This window comes from Microcebus murinus, chromosome 2 (assembly GCF_040939455.1).
Source record: "Microcebus murinus isolate Inina chromosome 2, M.murinus_Inina_mat1.0, whole genome shotgun sequence".
Lineage (NCBI taxonomy): Eukaryota > Metazoa > Chordata > Mammalia > Primates > Cheirogaleidae > Microcebus > Microcebus murinus.
Window position 1 is genome coordinate 49,938,566 of NC_134105.1, and position 21,032 is coordinate 49,959,597.

The 21,032-nt window shown below is 40.8% G+C and overlaps 1 protein-coding gene across 1 annotated transcript in view; it reads left to right on the plus strand.

Annotated features, from left to right (window-relative positions):
• Window positions 1–21,032, plus strand: part of ROR1 (receptor tyrosine kinase like orphan receptor 1) — a 372,449-nt gene that overhangs the window by 215,250 nt on the left and 136,167 nt on the right. The window contains exon 2 of the mRNA XM_012767125.2: window positions 5,271–5,342. Coding sequence (XP_012622579.1) covers window positions 5,271–5,342 — 72 coding nt within the window. The remainder of the gene's footprint in view (window positions 1–5,270; window positions 5,343–21,032) is intronic.

The window sequence follows — 21,032 nt, forward strand, 5'->3', positions numbered from 1 at the left end:
AGTAACTACTTGGGTTGTTTCTTTTTTTTCTTTAAGAAGAAAACATAAACAAACAAAAAACTAGAAGCCCCTAAAATGGCAAAAGTTTCTATGGCTATAGTTGAGTAAGATCATATTGATTTTTATTCACTTTAAGGACGATGTGCATCTTGGTGGTGCTTTGTGTAGCATACTTCCTTTAAATATAAGAACTTCACAGGATCTGTAAGATTAATTTAACAGATTTAAAGAACGAAATAGTATTTCTTTCTTTCTGCCTTTTTTTGTACAGTTCCCACTACATAGAAATATGGATAATACCACAAATTTTGGTGTATTTTAAATTTTTCTTCAACAAATTAATGGCTTTATCACATGTGCAATAATTGTGCTATTTACAAAGAAATTGTGCTATTTACATGTTTCACACACACACAAATATGATTTCACAGTGCAATGCAGGCAGTGTGATTATGTAATTGAGCAGGAGTTAAGGTTGCAGGATTGTGCCATCTTCTTTCTTTGTGACTATATTGATAACTTCATTTAGCAATGACATCAGAAATCCAAATTCAAGGTCCCGGAGGATTAGGGTGTCTTCATAAACACTGAGCATAATATTTTCCACTGCTGACTATTCCACGTGGGATGAGGAAGCTTTAACTTTTCTCTCTCCTCAATGAGTCCCCAGAGTGCAGAGGACCCCCTCATTCAGGACACTGGACATCGGGTAATTGTGAACTCAGGATTGAAGTAGTGCCCAGGCTGACGGACCCCTGGCGCTGTTGGGAGACGCAGCCTGCCTGCTCTTCTAAATTACAGCATACAATTGCTTTTCCAAACAGGCACCCTTGGTGAAGGTGATTTACCTGGCTGTGGGCTTCCCCAGTGAGGTACTAGGGAGAGGAAAGAGACAGGGCTAAGAGCCTTCACCACACAATGTCTAAAATAACATTGCATTCCACAGCTCCCAAAGCCATGAGGGAGTGGCATCCCTGCCACCCTCCAGATGATCCCAACCAGAGGCCTTTTTTTTTTTACCCTAGGAAGAAAGTGTGCCCCTTTTGTGGGACTGACCCTGGCTGCTTGGAAACTCCTTGAGCATCTCTGAGAACTCAGCCTCTGAGGATACATGTCACATCTTAGGAGGATAGACAGAAGAAAATGGAGTTCAGTGAGAAGTCAACATGTGCTTATTTCTAAGCCATTTCTAAGACCTGGCTCTACCTAAGAACTTCTAGGATTTTGGCAAAGCCTCTTGGCTGCTGTGGGCCTCACTTGCTTCATCTGTAAAATGAGGAGATTGTATTACATAATTTTTTTAAAAATTTGCTTAAGGCCTTGGAGCCTTTTCCACAAGACCTGTAAACACAAAAATATGTAAAACAGATAGAAGTAGAGTTGTTCCAGTTAAAGGAGAGTCTAGAGCCTTGTACCCTTGCCCTGTGTACCCCCAGATTCCCTAATGTTCCCTTATAAACAGCTCCACAAAACTCCAATGGATCCAAAGGGTATAGATTGATAAATAAGTCCTGGGCTTCGAGGGTGCACCCTGGTGGAATGTTCTAGGACTCAGTGACTCTGGTCAGGATAGGCACTGGGGTAAGCCACTTGCTTCTCTTGCACTGGGCCTTTGCAGCCACTGGGCTGGCCCCTAGTCTCGTGAGTATGCAGTGTGCCTGTGTAACCTCACACGTCACTGAGTCGGGGATACAGGATGTGGCATGGCTGGGTGCTTCTTGGAAGAGCTTCCACATCCTGTGAACGTTGGGTCTCTACCTGCCAACTGCTGAGATGAACCAGTAATCCTTTCAGAGAGCACAGGCTTTTATCAATGAGGAGGATTCAAGGCTCATTTTGTTCTTCCCTCCGAATAACACTCCCACTGTTGGGGCTTAAATACCAAAACCTTATGGTTTGCAGAATCACTGCCAAAAAGTCAATCCTCGGAGAAACTGCAAAGATAATAGCTCCTATTGATCAAATCAGGAGAAGAATAGCTTTTGAGGTTGGCCCTCCTACAGAGGTCGAGGAAGATAAGGGCTGAAGTTTTCTAAAACATGCTTGATTTGCTGAAATTGGATAAAACCATATAAAAACACTTGTGTTCTTAGAGAACTGGTAACCAATTCAGGAAAACCTCACAAAATGAAAAGATTGGCCTGGATTAGTGAGGCATGTGAAATACGGTGTCCTTCTAAAAGCATGGTGAATGTGTCCTTTCAAACACAGGCGATGACCCAGCAGCTCACTAAGCATGGCCATGCGGAGGACGGCCACTAGCTGCCTTCCTGGACAGAGGGGAGGCATCACGGCCCCCGAGTCTGTATGCCGGGCACCGGGCAGGATCCTTTTGGTCCATTATTTGATTTAATCCTTACTTCAGTCCTATGAGATGGCTTTTATTGGTCGCATTTTACCGATAAAATAGAAGTCAGGAGACGTTCCATAACTTGCTCATGATCACAAAATTAATAAGTGGCAGAAATGAGTATTTTCACCTAGGTGTGTACTTCCATTAAATATCCTCCTGTCTTCTAAATGGTGCATATTAATTAGCTTTTTACCACAATGATTTTACACAGAGAGGCTGCTACCCTGGTAGTAAATATACTTAGAGAATGTCTCACGTTTTGCCATAGGGAGGAGAACAGGAGAACAATGGAATCCATCAGTGAACATCCTGGTCAAAACCGGTGGCCCGGTCCCTCTAAAGCTTGCTGGTGGCCATGGAATTGATGGAGCTCAAGTGGAGATGTGCTCAGTTTTTCTCGCTTAAAGTTCAAGCCTCCCTTTCATTACCAAATAAGATAAAATATTATTAAACATCATTTCATGTGGCAGAATTATCAATATTAAAGTTTCCATATAAAATAATCAGCCTTTCTTTTAAAAAATGTGGCCTTGGAAGATAATATTTTTCAGGGAAGTTATTCATATTTTAAAATATTTTATCTGTTTTTATGATCATTTTATCTGAGAAGCCGAGCATGTGGTTATCTAAAGTAATGGGTCTTGAGCCCGAGAACAAAATTCCTCAGAATCAGCACAATCACTTAATGAGCATGAGAATTGGAATTATCTTTGCTGAAGCCCAAGTACCGAGTGGTAATTAGTGTCCAGGGACACGTGGGGACCGATTTCACTGTTAGTGGTGCCAAGAATCTATTCATTTGTCATCGGTCCCAAATTATATTCCATCAGCAATTCAAAGTCAGCTTGGAAAAACCAAGTGACATCTAGCTAAGTTTCTGTAAAATTAATACTGTAAAATGAGACCTATATTTCTGGCAATTTCACTGTGAGCAGCAGTAAGAGGAAGCAATGAAAATATTGAAGGGAAATGCTGTCAAGGTCTGTCTTAATCCTGCCACTTCTCAACCTTTGCTTCCTTGCCTGAAATGCCGCCTTGGCTGCCACACCGCTATTCCCAAGCCCCCTGAGGTCTGGGGGCGCTGGATGAGCCATTGCATAAGGCTAACCACAGTAGTCCGCAATACTGCAAAAAGGTCTGTCATTATTGAAGGGGCCAAACTGGGTGGTCGCAGGATGAGGGAGAATGGGGGTCACAGTGGAGTTGGGGTTGGAGTCATTTGAGGAGAGCCCCGAAATGTAGGCACTGAGCTCTCTTCCTGGTGAAATCACCTGGGGGAAATGCCCATTCCTAGGACAAAAGGTGGATGTGAGAACCACTGCTTCCCACTGCGGTTTTGTGTTAAGCATTTTTCCTACTGGGGCCAAGTTTTTCTTTTTGGTTTCATATTTTGGAAGTTTATGTGCTGTAAGATCCCTGCCATACCTCCCATCTGACTTCAGGTCCCCTTAGGGGAATTTGTGCTGCTTTGGGCTCAGGATGTAGGAGGGGACTGAGACCATTGGGGGTGGGGAGGGCATGTGTGGCTTGTCTGTTTCTTTCCCACCTGCCTCTAGGACCAGGAATGAGGCAAGCCAAGGAGGTCTGTACAAACCAAACAAGCCTTTTGTCTCTGCTGTGTGTGGCAGGTAGACAAACTAGACGTGTGCCTTTGCAAGGTCTCAGTGGGTCAACATCCTGTTCCTGTGCAAGCTCAGTCAGCAATGGTGACGTGTGGCTTCTCCGGCCATTCGGCAGACAGTCACCATCTGTAAATAAGGAAATGTAGAAAGTGTGCTTATCTCTGGGAAAAGGTGAAGCCGGAGGTGAGGTGATTTATTAAATCAGGTTTTATAGACTTGAATACCGGTCAGCGCAGACTGCCTGGAGGTACAGGGCACTAGAGTCCAACAGAACTGGATTTGAATTCCAGTTGTTCCCGTTATTAAAGTTTATCTTGCCTTCCAACTCAGACTCATTTTGTGTTGGAAAATCTTTGTGGCAGACCCCAGGCTTAATGGGCAAAAAGACCCATAATTGATTAATGATGCCTGCGCTGGATTGAAGGGGCTTGGGGAGATGTAGGGGAGGAACTGACAGCGTATGTGCCTTACGTCCAATGACCCTGGGTCTGTCACGATCCTGTGCAGCACTAATGTCTTGTAATAATGTTCTCTGTGTGTGCGTGTGTCTGTGTGTATCACACATAGCCTAAGGGGAGGTTAGTGTAATCCCATCACAGTGTGTTAGCAGGATGCTGCCATGGCTTAAATTTTCAAAAACTACAACAAAAAACATCACTTGTATACTACAGTCGATTATTGAAGAGTGTATTGTGTCCTCTAGGTTGTTGATTTGCATGTTTGTTTTAATTTATGATGATTTTGAAAATTATCTTTTTAAGCTTAGTTACCACAAATGACTCTTTATATTCAAATACTTAGCTTTCATTTGTCTTGACTTGAAGTTCCAATGTAGAGAAATGAATTTCTCTTTTCATAAAAATGCTACCGATTCACAAACGCAAGCAATGAAATCAGCAGTAGGAGCAACGTTGTTCTTATATTTCGCTGGAAGGCTATTGGAGATATTAGTCGAAAACTGATCTTGTAACAAGAAAAGGAAGAGTTTGATAATGTGTGGTCATTTCTGCAGGTTCCTTCTTTGTGAATGTAATGTTTTGAATTTTTGAGCCAATTTTTTAAAGTAAAAATCTTCAGATCTGGCCTACAGATTGTTCATTTGGAGGGCCTCTAAAACGCAGGCGCCTCAGCCTGGCAACCACCGCGGCCATTCCGGCGTAATAAGCTAGGGGAGTCCGGCAGTCTCTCTCCGAAGGCACACCGTTTGGAAATCTCCTGTAATGCTTCTCACAGCACATAAGTTACTATATTTAATATTGCCCTTGTCTTTCTCCCCTCCCTTCTTTTCTTTTCAGAAACAGAGTCGTCAGTCACTGCTGAGTTAGTGCCTACCTCATCATGGAACATTTCAAGTGAACTTGACAAAGGTACACAGTGGGGACACATGGGGCAGCGAGGAGGGAGGCGGGAAACTCCATTTTTAATCCTGGCATGACCTTCTTTGAAATCAACTGTTTTCCAGATCACTAGGAGAAGGTGGGGGGCCAAAATAAATTCCCAGCTTACTTTGTGATCATTTAACATTTGATTACTTGGAATTCTATTATATCTGGAGAGGGGTTTTTTCCCCCCTCTCTTTCCTTTCCCTTCTTCCTCTAAAATGTTCCACATGGTAAAAATGCTTCAAGATGTGAAAGAGGGTCGTTTCTGACCTTCCTGACACTACATCTAGTGGATCTTATTTAGGGGATTTGATTCAGCCTTAGCCAGGATTGATCAGAGCTGTTTGCTGGGTGACCTTTCCCAATGAGCATTTGATGTGTTTGCAGGGTTCAGCACGGAGTATTTGGAATGTTTGTAATTGCCTGTGCATACAGATGCCAGCTTCCTGTGTGCACATGGGGAACAGGTTCCTGCTAGGAGCTTGTTGTTTAGCATTAATTGAGCCCCACCACATGCTTAGCGTTGACTGCTCTATAGAGAGCCTCTGTCCTGGAGTGGCAGATCAGGACACATCAAAGCCCCAGCAATCTGGCTCAACCGACCCCAAGCCTTAGTTCCTTCTCTGTATCCCTCTTTCGCCCTTTTATGCATCTGCAGCCAAATTTCTATTTTTTCTCATATATCCTGTGCTTTTCTGCCTCTCTGCTTTTGTCTTTTTTTCCACCTGAATTATCTTTCCTTCTTTGCCAATACCCATTCTCCCCCTTTTGCGAGGCAACAAATTACATCTCCTTTAAGACCAAGCATGAATTTTATATTATTCATAGTCTTGTCCGATTCCTCCAGCAGGAAGTGGCCTTTCCCTCTTTGGAACTCCCATTTTCTCTGTTCTTCTCCTTGCATCGTCTGTATTACATCGCAGTGATTTATATACCTGTCTATCTTGCCCTGAAACCTGGAAGTTCCTTGTAGGTATGATTTCTATCTTGCTTCTTTTTCTTTCTTTCTTTCTTTTAGCCTTGTCTGCATCACAAAATCTAGCACAGACTCTTGTTCATAGAAAATCCTCAATAACTATGTGTGGAATAAGTCAAATTTTATCTAGTGAGAAGCCACAGTCATACATTACGTACAAATACGTTCAACAAACGTACTGAGTTTCTACTTTAGTTCAGGCATGATTCTAGGTGCTGAGATTATGGTGGTAAAAAGAGCTCAAAAGTCATTGTCACATATGGTCTTTTATGATCAGCTCTCTATCGTCTGCTAATATAGTCACTGAAAGTTGTTTTTCCTCTCTGAGAAGAGGTAACTTTATTTTATAAAATAGTAATAGGCAAAGTTATTTTGCCGGTTATACTTTATTAGGCATTTTACAATAGTTGGATGAAGTGAGGTGTCATTTTACCTTAGATCAAAGGACCTTTAGGACAATTTTTTTCTATTTTCAAATCTGACATGGACATTCTTTTTCTGTTACAATGAAGGATAAAAGCAGAGGCTGTGTGTCATTCCTCTCAATCACCAGCACCAAGCACAGTGCCTAGGAGGCAGTAGATTTTCAACAAATATTTATAGAATATTTTTTAACTGGAAAGAAGGAAAGGACAGTAATTGTTAATTAGTACCTACTCTGTACCAGGAACTGTGCTAGGTGCTTTCAAGTGTATATACTTACTCTGTAAGCTCTCTATGGAGCCAACAGAAGAATTATATTATTGCATACTGCATGCTGTTGATCAGCATGACAGCTGAGTGCACTGTCTCCAAGCATTCATATCCCCTCCTTTTGTTGGGTAAATCCCTAACTCGGAGAAGCAGTAAAACAAAAATCCATCACTTGGTGTGTCCTACTGCCTCCCCCTTGACCCAGCTGCTCTGTTCTACCCATCAGTCCCACTATGACTCCCAGCCTCGCTCGGGTCCCAGTGTTCTGTTAAACAAGTCCAGGCAGTGGTATGAAACAGTTACCTGTCTATCCTTTCCAACAGGAAATGAAATTTAAAAGAGACAAGGCCACCCGAGAAGAGCCGTTGAAAGCTACTATTGATGGCTCATGAGGGTAATTTCTGAAACAAATGCTTCAGAACCAAATACCACCTAAAATAAATTGATCTACAGGGGCTCAACCTCAGCTCCCCGGGAGAGAGCTGGGGTGGGTGTGAGGAGGGCCTTTTTCCCCTTCTTCCCTCTCCGGTCACAAGAAGTCTCAGAGGTTCTCTACAGAAAGCCAAATGTTTCTTTTGGAGAAAGGACTGGAAATTGCTCCCATAGGTAGCAGAAAGGGAGGGAGCCTACTACTTAAAAAAATACCGAGGCTGCTTCCAACTGCAAATAGTTCTCTGTGCTGACAGACTAGATTTGAGGGTATTTTTGCCCTGGTTTGCCTTTTTAAATGGCTTTCTTTACCAGCTTGAAGCTTTATACAGAGTAGGGAAGTGTACAGCGTGGTTCTTATGAGCACAGGCTCTAGAGTTACTATGACTCTGAGCTTCCTCTTGCTCTCCTGTGGAGTGGGGATATTTGTATTTATCACTCAAGGTGGTTTTTCTGGCCAAAACATGTGTCCATGGGTCACATGCCTGTGTTGTGATAGGGTGGCTGCTAGCATGGTCACAATAGGCAGATGCATCCTGGACTCAGTCCCTAAGCCCACCTCTTCCCCAGAGCTTCACCATCAAGGCCTGTGACCTCTCTACTTCAGGAGTGGTTCTTCCTCTTGTTCCCCTTCTCTGTTACTTGGTTTGTTCTTGGCACATAAGTAGTCCATTTAAATGGTGTTGACTAGCCTACAGCTTAGAGCTTGATCCTTAGCTAGTCCAAATGGGGTGGCTGAGTCACTGTGTTCCTGATCGTATCTATTTGGAGCCACGTCAGTGGGTGAAGGTGGCAGAGTAGGGATGGACTGGATCTTGCCTTGGCCCTTGGCACTTGGCAAGCTGATCAGCAGTCCTACTGGAACTGGAGTATCTGAGAGCTCATCCGTCCCTGTGTTCCGTCTTCAAAACTGGTTAGAGGAATCCTTATGGAATTCCTGGGGTAGCCATGTGAAATTCAAAATCACCCAAGTTCAGCAGGTTTGGGCCTTAAACATCTTTTTTTAATCAATTTTTTTTAAAATTTCAAAATATTAAGGAGGTAGAAAAGTTGTTGTTACATGGACACACTCTATAATGCAGAAATTAGGACTTTCGGTGTGCCCACCATCAGGACAGTGTTTTTTTGATTTTTGTCTGTTTTTTCAAAATATTAAGGGGGTGCAAATGTTTTTGGTTACATGGATTACTTTTGGACTTTCTTTTTTTTAAATTTATTTTTATCTTTTAAAATTTTGTTTTTATTTCAGCATATTATGGGGATACAAATGTTTAGGTTACATATATTGCCTTTGCCCTACCCAAGCCAGAGCTTCAAGCATGTCCATCCCCCAGACTGTGAGCACCACACCCATTAGGTGTGGATATACCCATCCCCTCTGCCCCGCTCCCATCTGCCCAACACCCCATGAATGTTATTGCCATATGTGCACGTAAGTGTTGATCAGTTAATACCAATTTGATGGTGAGTACATGTGGTGCTTGTTTTTCCATTCTTGTGAGACTTCACATAATAGAATGGGCTCCAACTCTATCCAGGATGATACAACAGGTGCTAGCTCACCATTGTATTTTGTGGCTGAGTAGAACTCCATGGTATACACATACTACATTTTATTAATCCACTCATGTATTGATGGGCACTTGGGTGGTTTCCACATCTTTGCAATTGTGAATTGTACTGCTATAAACATTCTAGTGCAGATGTCTTTTTTATAGAAAGTCTTTTTTTCCTTTCGGTAGATGCCCAGTAATGGGATTGCTGGATTGAATGGTAGTTCTACTTTTAGCTCTTTGAGGTACCTCCATATTGCTTTCCACAGAGGTTGTGCTAGTTTACAGTCCCACCAGCAGTGTATGAGTGTTCCTATCTCTCCACATCCATGACAACACTTATTATTTTGGGACTTTTTAATAAAGGCCATTCTCACTGGATAAATATCTCATTGTGGTTTTTATTTGCATTTCTCTGATGATTGAAGATGTTGAGCATTTTTTCATTGTTTCTTGGCCATTAATCAATCTATCTTCTTTTGAAAAGTTTCTGTTCATGTCTTTTGCCCAATTTTTCATAGGATTGTTTGATTTTTTTTCTTACTGATTTTCCTGAGTTCTATATAGATTCTACTAATCAGCCCATTATTGGATATGTAGCATGTGAATATTTTCTCCCATTCTGTAGGTTGTCTGTTTGCTCTCATAACAGTTTCCTTGGCTGTGCAGAAGCTTTTTAATTTGATCAGGTCCCTTTTATTTATTTTTGCTTTTGTCATGCTTGAGTTACAACTATAAATGTGCCCACCACCCAAATAGTGTTCACTGTACCTATTAAGTAGGATTTTCCCTCTCCCTTCTTTCCGCCTCCTCCTACTTCATGTCCATTGAGTTTTACTTCCCTCTGTGCACTTGTGTATTCATCAGTAAGCTCCAATTTAATAGTGAGTACATGTGCTCTGTTTTTCCATTCTTAAAATACTACACTTAGAATAATAGTCTCTAGTTCCATTGAAATTGTTGCAAAAGGCATTAATTCATTCTTTTTATTGCTGTGTAGTACTCCATGATATACATATACCACATTTTGTTAATCCACTCATGAATTGACGGGCACTTGGCTTGATTCTACTTTTTTGCAATTGTGAATTGTGCTGCTATAAACATTCTAGTGCAGGTGTCTTTTAATAAAATGACTTCTCTTCTTTTGAGTAGATACCCAGTAATGGGGTTGCTGGATCAAATGGTAGGTCTACTTTTAATTCTTTGAGGAATCTCCATACTGTTTTCCATAGAGATTGTAATAACTACAGTCCCACCAACAGTGTATAAGCATTCTTTTCTCTCTGCATCCATGCCAGTATCTATTGTTTTTTAATAAAATCCATTCTAATAGGGGTAAGATGATATCTCATCATGGATTTAATTTGCATTTCCCTAATGATTAGTGACATTGAGCATTTTTTCATACGTTTAGTGGCCATTTTGTCTGTCTTCTCTTAAAAAGCTTCTGTTTGTGTCTTTTGCCCACTTTTTTTCCCCTTTTATTTCATCATATTATGGAGGTACAAATATTGTTAGGGTTACAAACATTGCCCCTGCCCCCCCCATGTGTCCAATCCCCCGGTGGTGTACACCACACACGTTATGTAAGCATACACCCCTTTCCTCTTCCCCCTTCCCACCTGCCCACCACCCGATAAAAAGTTTTATTTTTTTGACATTTTGGTTACATTGTATATCTTCCGCTCTCCCTAAGAAGAGTTAGAGTTATGCACTTCCCCTCCGAAGTGCTCGCCACATCCCTGATTGGGTACCCCCCCTCCTGAATCCCTGGTGAGCATTGCCACCATTTGAAAACTATAGTTTTAATCAGTCAGCACCAATTTGATGGAGAGTAGATGTGGGGCCCATTTTCCATGTCTTGTGTCGCCTCGCTTTGGATAACAGGCTTAAGTTTAATCCAGGATAGCATAAACGGTGTTAGCTCACAGTCATTTCTTAGGATTGAGTAATATTCCATTGTGAACATATACCACATTTTAATTATCCACTCATGAATTGACGGGCACTTGGGTTGTTTCCATGACCTTGCAATAGTGAATTGTGCCACTATAAATATTTGGGTGCAGATGTCTTTATAATAGAATGTCTTATGCTCTTTTGGGTAGATGCCCAACAATGCTATTGCAGGATTGAATGGTATTTCTATTTCTAGAAATAGAAATATCTCCAAATTCTTTTCCACAAAGGTTGTACTAATTTGCAGTCCCACCAGCAGTGTAGGAGTGTTTCTGTCTCTCTGCATCCTAGCCAGCATTTGTTGTTTTGGGGTTTCTTGATATAGGCCATTCTTATTGGGGTTAGGTGGTATTCATTGTGGTTTTGATTTGCATTTCTCTAATAATTAGAGAAGTTGAGCATTTTTTTATATGTTTGCATGCCATTATTCTATCTTCTTTGGAGAAGTTTCTTTTCATTTCTGTCGCCCATTTTTTGATGGGATTGTTTGATTTTCTTCTTGTTAATTCTTTTAAGTTCTAGATAGATTCTTGTTATTAGACCTTTATCAGAGGTTTTGACCACTTTTTAATGGGGTTGTTTATTTTTATTCTTGCTGCTTTGCTTGAGTTGTTTGTAGATTCTTGTTCTTAACTCTTTAGTGGATATATAATTTGTGAATATTTTCTCCCATTTGGTAGGTTGTCTGTTTGTTCTGTTGATTAATTACTTAGCTGGGAAGAAGCTTTTTAATTTAATCAAATCCATTTATTTATTTATTTATTTATTTATTTATTTATTGCTATAATTGCCACTGGGGTCTTAGTTATAAATTCTTTGCCTAGGCTGATATCTAGAAGAGTTTTTCCTACATTTTCTTCTAGAATTCTTATGGTTTCATGCCTTACATTTAAGTCTTTTATCCATCTTAAATTAAATTTTGTGAGTGGTGAGAGAGATAGGGATCCTGTTTCATTTTTCTTCATGTGGCTATCCAATTTTGCCAGCACCATTTATTTCTCCATCAATTATTAAACTTAGTTTTCCAGGATATAGAATTCTAGGCTGGCAGTTATTCTGTTTAAGAAGATTGAAGATGGGGCCCCAATCCCTTCTGGCTTGTAAGATTTCTGCTGAGAAGTCTGCAGTTATCCTGATGAGTTTTCCTTTGTAAGTTAGTTGTTGCTCTTGTCTTGCTGCTTGCAGAATTTTCACCTTCATTTTTGACTGGGGTCAGGTTAATGATTATATGTCTTGGATATGTCCTATTTGCTATGAGTCCTCCTGGTATTCAATGACCATCTTGTATCTGTATTTCTGAATCTCAGGGATACCAGGGAAGTTTTACTCAATAATTCCCTCAAATAGGTTTTCCATAATTTTAGCTCTTTCTTCTTCTCCTTCAGGGATACCTTTGATTCATATGTTAGTTCAATTCCCATAGTCCCATCTATCTGTCAGTGATTGCTCAGACTTTTTTATTCTCTTCTCTGCCTGTTTGAATGACTAGGTTATATCGAGAGCCTTGTCTTCTAACTCTGAGATTCTTTCTTCTCCTTGGTTTAGCCTATTGTTGAAGTTTTCTGCTGAGTTTTAACATCTTTATAATATTGATAGCATCATTTTCCTTAAAGCATATCACCTTTAAAGCACTTGTCAACTATTAAAGCACTTGGACTTTGAGCCTCTGTAACCTCATATGGAAAATGGGAGAAGGGATACTGACTTCAAAGAGTTGTCAGGATTAAATAAAGTATAGAGCTCAGTCACAGTCTCCAGCATAGATAGGTGCTCATAAGTGGTACCTGACACAACCCCTCCTCATTCCCAAAGGTAGGGCAGTATGATCTGGGGAAAGAGTACTTGACAAGAAACCTAGGTTCCAGTCCCTGCTCAGATCCATCACTGGGTCAGTGACCTGTCAGGCTCTAGGCCTCAGTGTTTTCAACTGTGAAAAGGGAGTGTCAATCCTTCTTCTGGATGCCTTACCCATTGTGAGGCTCCAATACTGCCTGGTCCAGTATAGTAGCCACTAGCCATCTATGGCTATTGAGCACTTCAAATGTGGCCAGTCCAAAGCGAGATGCAGTGTAAGCATAAAACACATTGGGTCTAAAAGCCGTATCATAAAACAAAATTTAAAATATCTTATTAATAATTTATATATTGATTACATGTTGAAATAATATTGTCACATATTGAGTTAAGCTAAATATATTATTAAAATGAATTTACCTGATCCTTTTTGATGTGGCTACAAGACAATTTAAAATTGTACATATCACATTTGTGGCTCACATTATATTTCTGTGGGATAACGCTGTTCTCATGAAACAATAGCTGGAACCTTAGATAAATCTCCTAACCAGTGTTTCTTTCTTGTAGCATGAGGAGATATTCTCATATCCACCCTGGCTTTAGAATTCCTGGAGCTACTTTTAATAAAAAGACATTTTTCTAATAACTGATTCTGTGTTTGTATGTATAATGCTTAAAATATATAAAATTTGTTATGTGTAAGGGATTATTATTACTGATTATAATCTGATGACTACTGTAACTAGATAGATTATAATCTGATTAGAGAAAGGCAATATCTGGAGTAATCATTCTTTGGTGAAGAAAAATGTGAGTTCAAGCCCCAAAAGCACAGAGGGATTATAATTTGATACTGGTTTGCATAGGGAACAGCAATGAAACCAGAGAACAAGTCAGGAAATCCCAGCTTTGGGGTAATAGTTGGGAACATTCAAACAGGGCCCTAACGATCCAGCCATTGCCTCTGTCTCTGGAATTTCATCTCATACTGTCTCCTTTTCTGGCTGTGCGCCAGCCACACCAGCTTCCTGATCCAGCCGTTGCCTCTGTCTCTGGAGCTTCACCTTGCGCTGTCTCCTGTGCTTGCTGTGCACCAGCTGCACCAGCTTCCTTTAGGTTCCTCCACAATCCAAGCTGTTTCCTCGGCAAGGGTGGTTTGCGTATGCTCTTCCTTCTCCCCAGAATCTTCGTTCACTTGCACTTTGCCTCCTCCTGCTCTTGGTGTCATTGTCATCTTCTCAGAGAAGCTTTTTCTGATCATCCAAAGTTAATCTCCACTGTTCATTTCCTTTTCCTTTATATTAATTTTTAAGAAATCTTACCTAGACTTGGAAGCAGTGATAACACCTTCTTGATAGGAAAACAGGGACTTGGATATATGTGGGGAGCTTCTTGCCGGCTCTGCTGTATCTTTCGTATCCCCTGCTGACAACAAGCTCTTGTTCTCTTTGCCTGGAAGCTAGCATAGAAGCATGTGACTTGGAAATCAGCTCCTCTTCCACCAAGCAGCTCTCTCCTGGACCCGTGTTAATCTCTTTATTTGATAAGTCTATTCACTTTGAGGAAAGGAAGTCCTAAGGTGAGGGATATGGATGGAATTCTGTCATGAAACAGAGGGAACAGGACCTTTTTTGGTCCATCTTGATTCTTCAAAGCCTGCTCAAAGGGGAAGGTTTTGCTGTTGATGCCATCACTGGAGAGGGTCTTCCTCACCACTCACAAGTCTTTCTAGCTGATCACTCCTGCTCCGGCTCTTGGCACACGATCCCTCCCATTGTCCCCCACCTCCACTATGTGCTGCTGTCAGTGGGTGTCCAGCTAAAAGGAACGGGACCCTGAGGACTGCTCTGCAATGGTCTAGGTAGCTGTTTAAGCAACACAGAGCTCTGGCTCTTTCCTCCCCACAGTTCCGCCCTGGTAAAGACAGAGGAGCAGGCGAACAAGCCTGGAGAAGTTGATGCTCTTGTTTTTACCATTTAGAATCAGGATTGAGATTTACCTGCCTACTATCACGAGTCTCAGATTCCTTACTCCCTTGCTGCCATTTTTGGTAATTTCTGGCTAAGATAAGGCATATATTTGGACTCATAAATAAGCAGGAAGCAGCAGAGAAAGAGTTTCTTGCCTTTCCCAGCCTTTATTTTTCCTTGCCTATATCTCTTTTAGTTTGGATTTAAACCTGTTATTTGTCAATGGAAACTCTTGGTGCACCCACTTCAGAAATGGCTTTGGAGTTTGACCTCAAGGTGCTTCCAGAAACCTGTAGACCGGAGTCCTGCTCATAGGGATCATGGAAGTCCTTTCTAGTCCTGGGCCCATGGCTTTGGTCAATCCTTGCCTGAAGGGACTTTCGGACTTTGACATCTACTTGGCTAACGGAGGGGGAAGAGAGATCATGCAAAGTGCTGTGCTTTGACTCTTTTCATAATCATCCAGGAATAGGGGCTTTGACCTTTCTTCATTGCTGTCCTTAATTTTCTGAGGTAATAGAGAAAAGACCTGGACCTAGATTAAGAAGTTCTTGGTTTCTGTTTAAGCTCTGTGGCTAACTTCAGGTTAGCCATAAACAAAATTGAGCTTTGTGGGGTTTTTTATCTGTAAAATAGGAAGAATACCAGATTTCTGGGGCTTGTTGTCAGTACAAAACATAATGACATATGTGAGAGGGCTGAGCTCCAGCTCCAACCGTGATTAAATAAATACAGAAATGGATAGATTGATATTGATATTGACATATTTTTTAAATATCTGAATATCTTGGCGTAACTCCATCACTATTTCCATATGGACATTGGGAGTAAAAGCTCCCTTCTTCATGAAATAATACCAGTTATTAGTGGCTACCGTTTATTGGGGGATTTTGATGTGCCATGAACCATGTTAAGTAATTTACATGGATTGTCACATTTAATCCTCATAATAATCCTAAGGGATAGTATGTCCATTTTACAGACAGAAAACTGAGCCTTAGAGAAAAGTAGTGGGTTTGAATGGTGTCTCCCCCTCCCCCTGCAAAAAAAGAGATGTGTCCATGTCCTGGTCTCTGAAGCCTGTGAATTTTACTTTGTTTAGAAAAAGAGTATTTGCACACTTAATTAAATTAAGGATCTCAAGATGAGATCATTCTACATTATCAAGATGGGCCCTAAATGCCTACACGCATCCTTGTAAGATAGAAATTAAGAGAGGTTTTACACAGAGCCACAGAGGAGAAAGCAACGTGAAGATGGAAGCAGAGACTAGAGTGATGCAGCCACGAGCTCTGGAATGCCAGGGCAGCCCACAGAAGCCAGCGAATTAAGGAATGGATTCTACCCTGGGTCCCCAGAGGGAGTGTGGCCCTGCTGGATTTTATACTTCTAGCCTCCAGAACTGTGAGAGCAGAAATTTCTGTTGCTTTAAGCCCCCCGAGTTTGTGGTAATTTGTTACAGTAACATCAGGAAACTAATAACAGAGATTTAAGAAACTTGCCCAAAGTCACAAAGCAGTGAAACCAGAAGTCAAACCCTTGTTCTTTACCAATATGTTTATTTTGCTTCTAAACCGAATCGAAGTTTGTAATAAAATGTCATTTACTCGACAAATTTTTCTTGAGTGCCCAGCACGGACAAGGTCTGTCTTGGGGGCTGATGATACGATAATGAATGAGACCAAAACAGTATCCCTGTGGATACTCCACAATTTAGTGGAAGAGAAAGGCTTTAAACAGTTACTTCCACATACCCAGACATGCTCAGAATCATTTAATTCCAGCAGTGGTAGGTGTTATAAGGAGAAGGATGAAAACCTAAGACTTATCCTGAAGCACGGGAGTCTCACATCCGTTCTTGTCCAGGCTGAGCTAACAGCCACCTGAGGGAGGGGTCAGCCCTTCATTCTTTCTGGGATGTTTCCTGGGGGACTCAAGTACCTACACGCCCACTTTAGCCCTCCTGAGCTTGTGGAAGTTGGTCCACAAACAGGGCAGGTCCATTATTTGGGGATAAGGACCCGCAGGCAGAGGAGGGCATGAAGGCCGTCAGCAGACAGCTCTACAGCCCCTTACAGGCATTAATCTGAGGCAGCAGAGTGTGTGGGAACTTGTTTTAGACAAGGTCGGAAAATCCTGCATCCCTGCACCAGGCCAGGTTTCCTGTAGGGCCATGAGAAGCTCACTAATCATCTTTTTAGTTCAGAGCGATATTACTTCAGGGCAGTTCCGGTTAAGGCCCCAAGCTTAAATACCTCTTGTCCTGGTTTTATTCCATCAAACGCCTATTTGCTTTGAAAAATGCCCTGAGACTTAGCTGGTCTAGCAGCTTAGGAAGTTCAAATCCCCACACACCCCAGAGGGCTTCCTAGCCTCTGCCCCCAATTGCTGTAACTAAGGATAATTTGTTTTCTGACCATTTTTGGCAAATGATTCCATTACTTGTGGACCCAACATCAGACCTGACCAACTCTGGCCATTGGACGATGGTTGTGCAGAATTCAAGTTGACCGGCAAGAATGTCCTATGCATGGCCTTTACTTGTCTTCTGAACTCAGGGCTGCATTCTTTCCAAAGATCCTTCCCAGGACTCTAATTTCAACACCACCGCCAACACTTACACTCGTTCATTCATTCATTCGACAGGTATTTATTGAGCGTCAGTCACGTGCCAGGCACTGTGCTGAGGACACAGAGGTGAAAACACAAAATTCCCACTCTCACAAACCTCACTTTCTGGTGGCAAATCCCTGTGTGAAAAGTACTGTGATAACTGACACTTCCTAAGCACCATTCAATGTGCCCTAAAAACCCTGCGAGGTAGATACTGTCATGTCCATTTTGCAGACGGGAAAACAAGTTGGAGGTAAAGTGACTCAGCTGGTAAATGGCAGAGTCAGAATTCAAATCCAGGTTGCCCTGGCAACCAAGTCTGTATTCTCAATGACGACCTCGCACAGAGTTTCCTTTGGAAGTGGTGGGCATGTCTTCAAACTAGACAGCGGCGGTGGCTGTGCGACATTGTGAAGGCACTAAATGCCACTGAATTGTTCACATTAAAATGGTTAATTTTATGCATATTGGATTTTTGCCTAAATAAAACAAAAATAAGAAAACTAAATAAATCAAAGAGTCACATTGATATGCTTTTGTCATGCTATTCTCCTGTGCTGTTAGTGCTGTGAGGGCTACCAAGGTGGATTTAAAGTCTCCATGCGAACTGTTTTTACTTACTACAGCCCCAATACCAAGTACGAGTCCTGGCATTTCCACTAATTAATAAAGTAACCTTGGGCCAGTCCCTTAACCTCATAAATATCCACTGAAGTCATTCCCAGATCCTAATATGATGTTATTATAAATTATTATTGTAAACAATAAAGTGACTCGAAGATGTCTTTATTCTTATGTACATCAAGAAACACTAGGTGATGAGCAATCATCTCTAATTGCATAGCAGACGTGTGTTAGAAGAAATATGAGAGTAGGGGATACGATATTAGTGATTGTATTTAGAGACCATGGTTTCTATTGTTGTTGATATTGCTCATTTTTATTTATGGGTGTTTGTTTTCATCTTTATTACTTTATAATAAAGTTTATTTTGGTATAAAGGAATGTTTGAGCCAGGGCTGGGGAAAGTGAGGTAATGGAAAACTTTATAACACAACCACACGTTGAGAACAAGAGCTCAGAGAAAGCGTTTCTGCTGCTGATGGACATCTGCCTGCTAAGGATTCCCGTTAGGAATCAAGTGCTAGTGATGACGGTTGAATCAGTCTTTTGCCCTGGAGCACAGGTGAATCTGGGCAGACCCTGAGATGCTGGCCTTTCAATAGTGCCATTTTGGTGCTGAGTAACAGAAGGATGCTAGAGTCCTGCATGGAGTCACCGGGGCCCACTATAGCCCATCCTCCAATGTCACCCAGACCTGCCAGACAGTGCCCTCTCAGCTCTCAGCAGCCCTCATCCTGCCAAGAGAGAGATTTAGAGGAGGCCTGGGGAAACTCCGAAAGACTCTTCAGAATCCAGCTAAACAGTTTGAGTCCTCTTCCCTAGGGTCAGTCAAAGCAGGAGACTTCAATTAGGAGCATGGCTCTCAGCAGCTCAGATCTTATAAGGTGAGCCTAGTGGGTCACCTGTACCTTATATTGTCCTTATCCTTAAATCTTTTTCTTCCTTTTTAAAAAAACTAGATTTAAAAACATTTGCAAGAGCTAAACACTTGTAGAAAATCTAGGAAATAAAACTAAGCCAAAATTATGTTACTGCTAACATGTATTCTTTTAGTCTTTTTTAATCCATGTATTTTTACACATATATTTACCAAATTGGAGCCATACTGAGGCATTCTCTTTTGTAAATGATGTTTGTCTTTTAACAACAATATCACAAATATCTTTCTGTATCATTAAGTATTTTTAACAGCATCATTTTTATTGGCTATATGAAATGTGTTCCATTGTAGAGGCATTTAGTAATTTATTGAACGTATCTCCTATTGTTGAAAAGTTAGGATTATTCCAGTTTTTTGTTGTTATAAATAATAGTGTGATGAAAAATGCCTTAAAGGGCCTAGGACAGTATCAAGCCTTATGAAAGAGCTTATGGTGTGATCTTAAATGTATCTGCATTTTTATGTCTCTAGCAAGAGTGCAGAAGAATGAATGCCCCATTCTACTAGTAATACTTACCTTTACCAACACTAGGTATTGACATTTTCTTGGTCATTGTCAATTTTAAAAGTAAAAATGGTATGTTATTGTTATTTTAACTTCTACGTCTTTGATAACTAAGGTTGCTTTTTAAAAATTTTTAGTAGCCATTTTTTTCGGTTCATGGCCTTTTTTTCTCTAATAAATATTTACTGTTTTTTTTTATTCTACTATTAACGTGTTTACCTTTTGTTACTGATTTGAAATCTGCATGTTTTTTATAGTTTAACTTTTAATTTTGTTTCTTTGTGCATTTTAACATGGGGAAATTTTATTTTTATAACATCAAATCTATCAATCTTGTCTTGTATAATGTTTTTACTTTTGTGTCTTGTGTCTTGCTTAGAAAAGCCTACCATTTTCCAAGATGATAGAAACAGTCTCTTATATTTTATTGAAAGTATTATAAGTAATCACTTCCTTTTCAAAGACTAGATCAAATTAAGCAAGATTTCCAGCCTTAGGGAGGGCAGCAAATTAATCTGGTGCCAGAGTCAACTTTTCTCCACAGCCTAGCAATTTCCCTTTCCCAAGGATTTGAAGCTAACTGCATGACCATTATGGGGAAATGCTACATCGGGAATGCTCTGGGAATATTGGTATAACTAATACTTCAGTTTCTTTTGTTGCTAAAATCTTATGACTCAGGAATTCTCTATCCCTGACATGAATTTAATGGGAATAGACCCATTAAACTCATCCCTAACTTTGTCATCTGTTTGCGGGAAAAGTTAGGTTATAAAACTTGTATATGATTTTTACAAATTGTCATTACATTATTTCATGTGGTTTTGGTCATGTCAGTTAGTATTTATTAAGCTATTTGGAGGACACAGCTTTGGAAATATCCCTACTATTTAAAAAATTGACCTAGTACTGGCCAGTAGAGGATATAATTTTCAACCAAGGGCTCCTCAATATGCATGAGTTGTCACCTGACACTAGTCAGATGGATGAGGTACCTAGCCTTTCTATCCTTGACTTTAAAGTTTTTAAACTGAACCTCCATATCAAGAACCCTGGGGGGCTGAAGGTGGGTCCCTGCAGACCGAGCCCCCCAGGGTCAGTTTCTGGGACAGGTAGCCAATGTTCTGACGCAGCTGCCATTTTTCTTGGGTGATTCATGTCTGCAAGTGTCTCCTCCCCAAAGAATTTGGGTCATCTTGTTCTTCTTCCCAGAGCCAGGCTCTTATCAGACCAGGAGAGTCTCCTTATACAAATGCATCCCAGTTGGTAAGTTCTTGAATGTTAAGGATGCTTATTCACTCCAAATTCATAGTTCTTTTGGTCTGTGGCATCTTGTATTTGACTGTGTTGCTTTTTGTACTCAATAACATTGGACCTTAGAGTTCTGGAGCTGGTGTACATATTGGTGTCACTTCACAGATAGCAAAAATGATCATGTATCTCTATCTTCTAAATTCGGGTGATTTAACTCAGTATTTGTGAAGGTACAGCCTGAATTTGAGCAGAGCCTTTGTTTGCATGTGTGTGTGCATGTGGGATGAAATAACATGTGCTATGAAACTCCTCTCTATTCTGTTTTCATTTTTTCCTGATCAGAAGAAAGATGACAACAC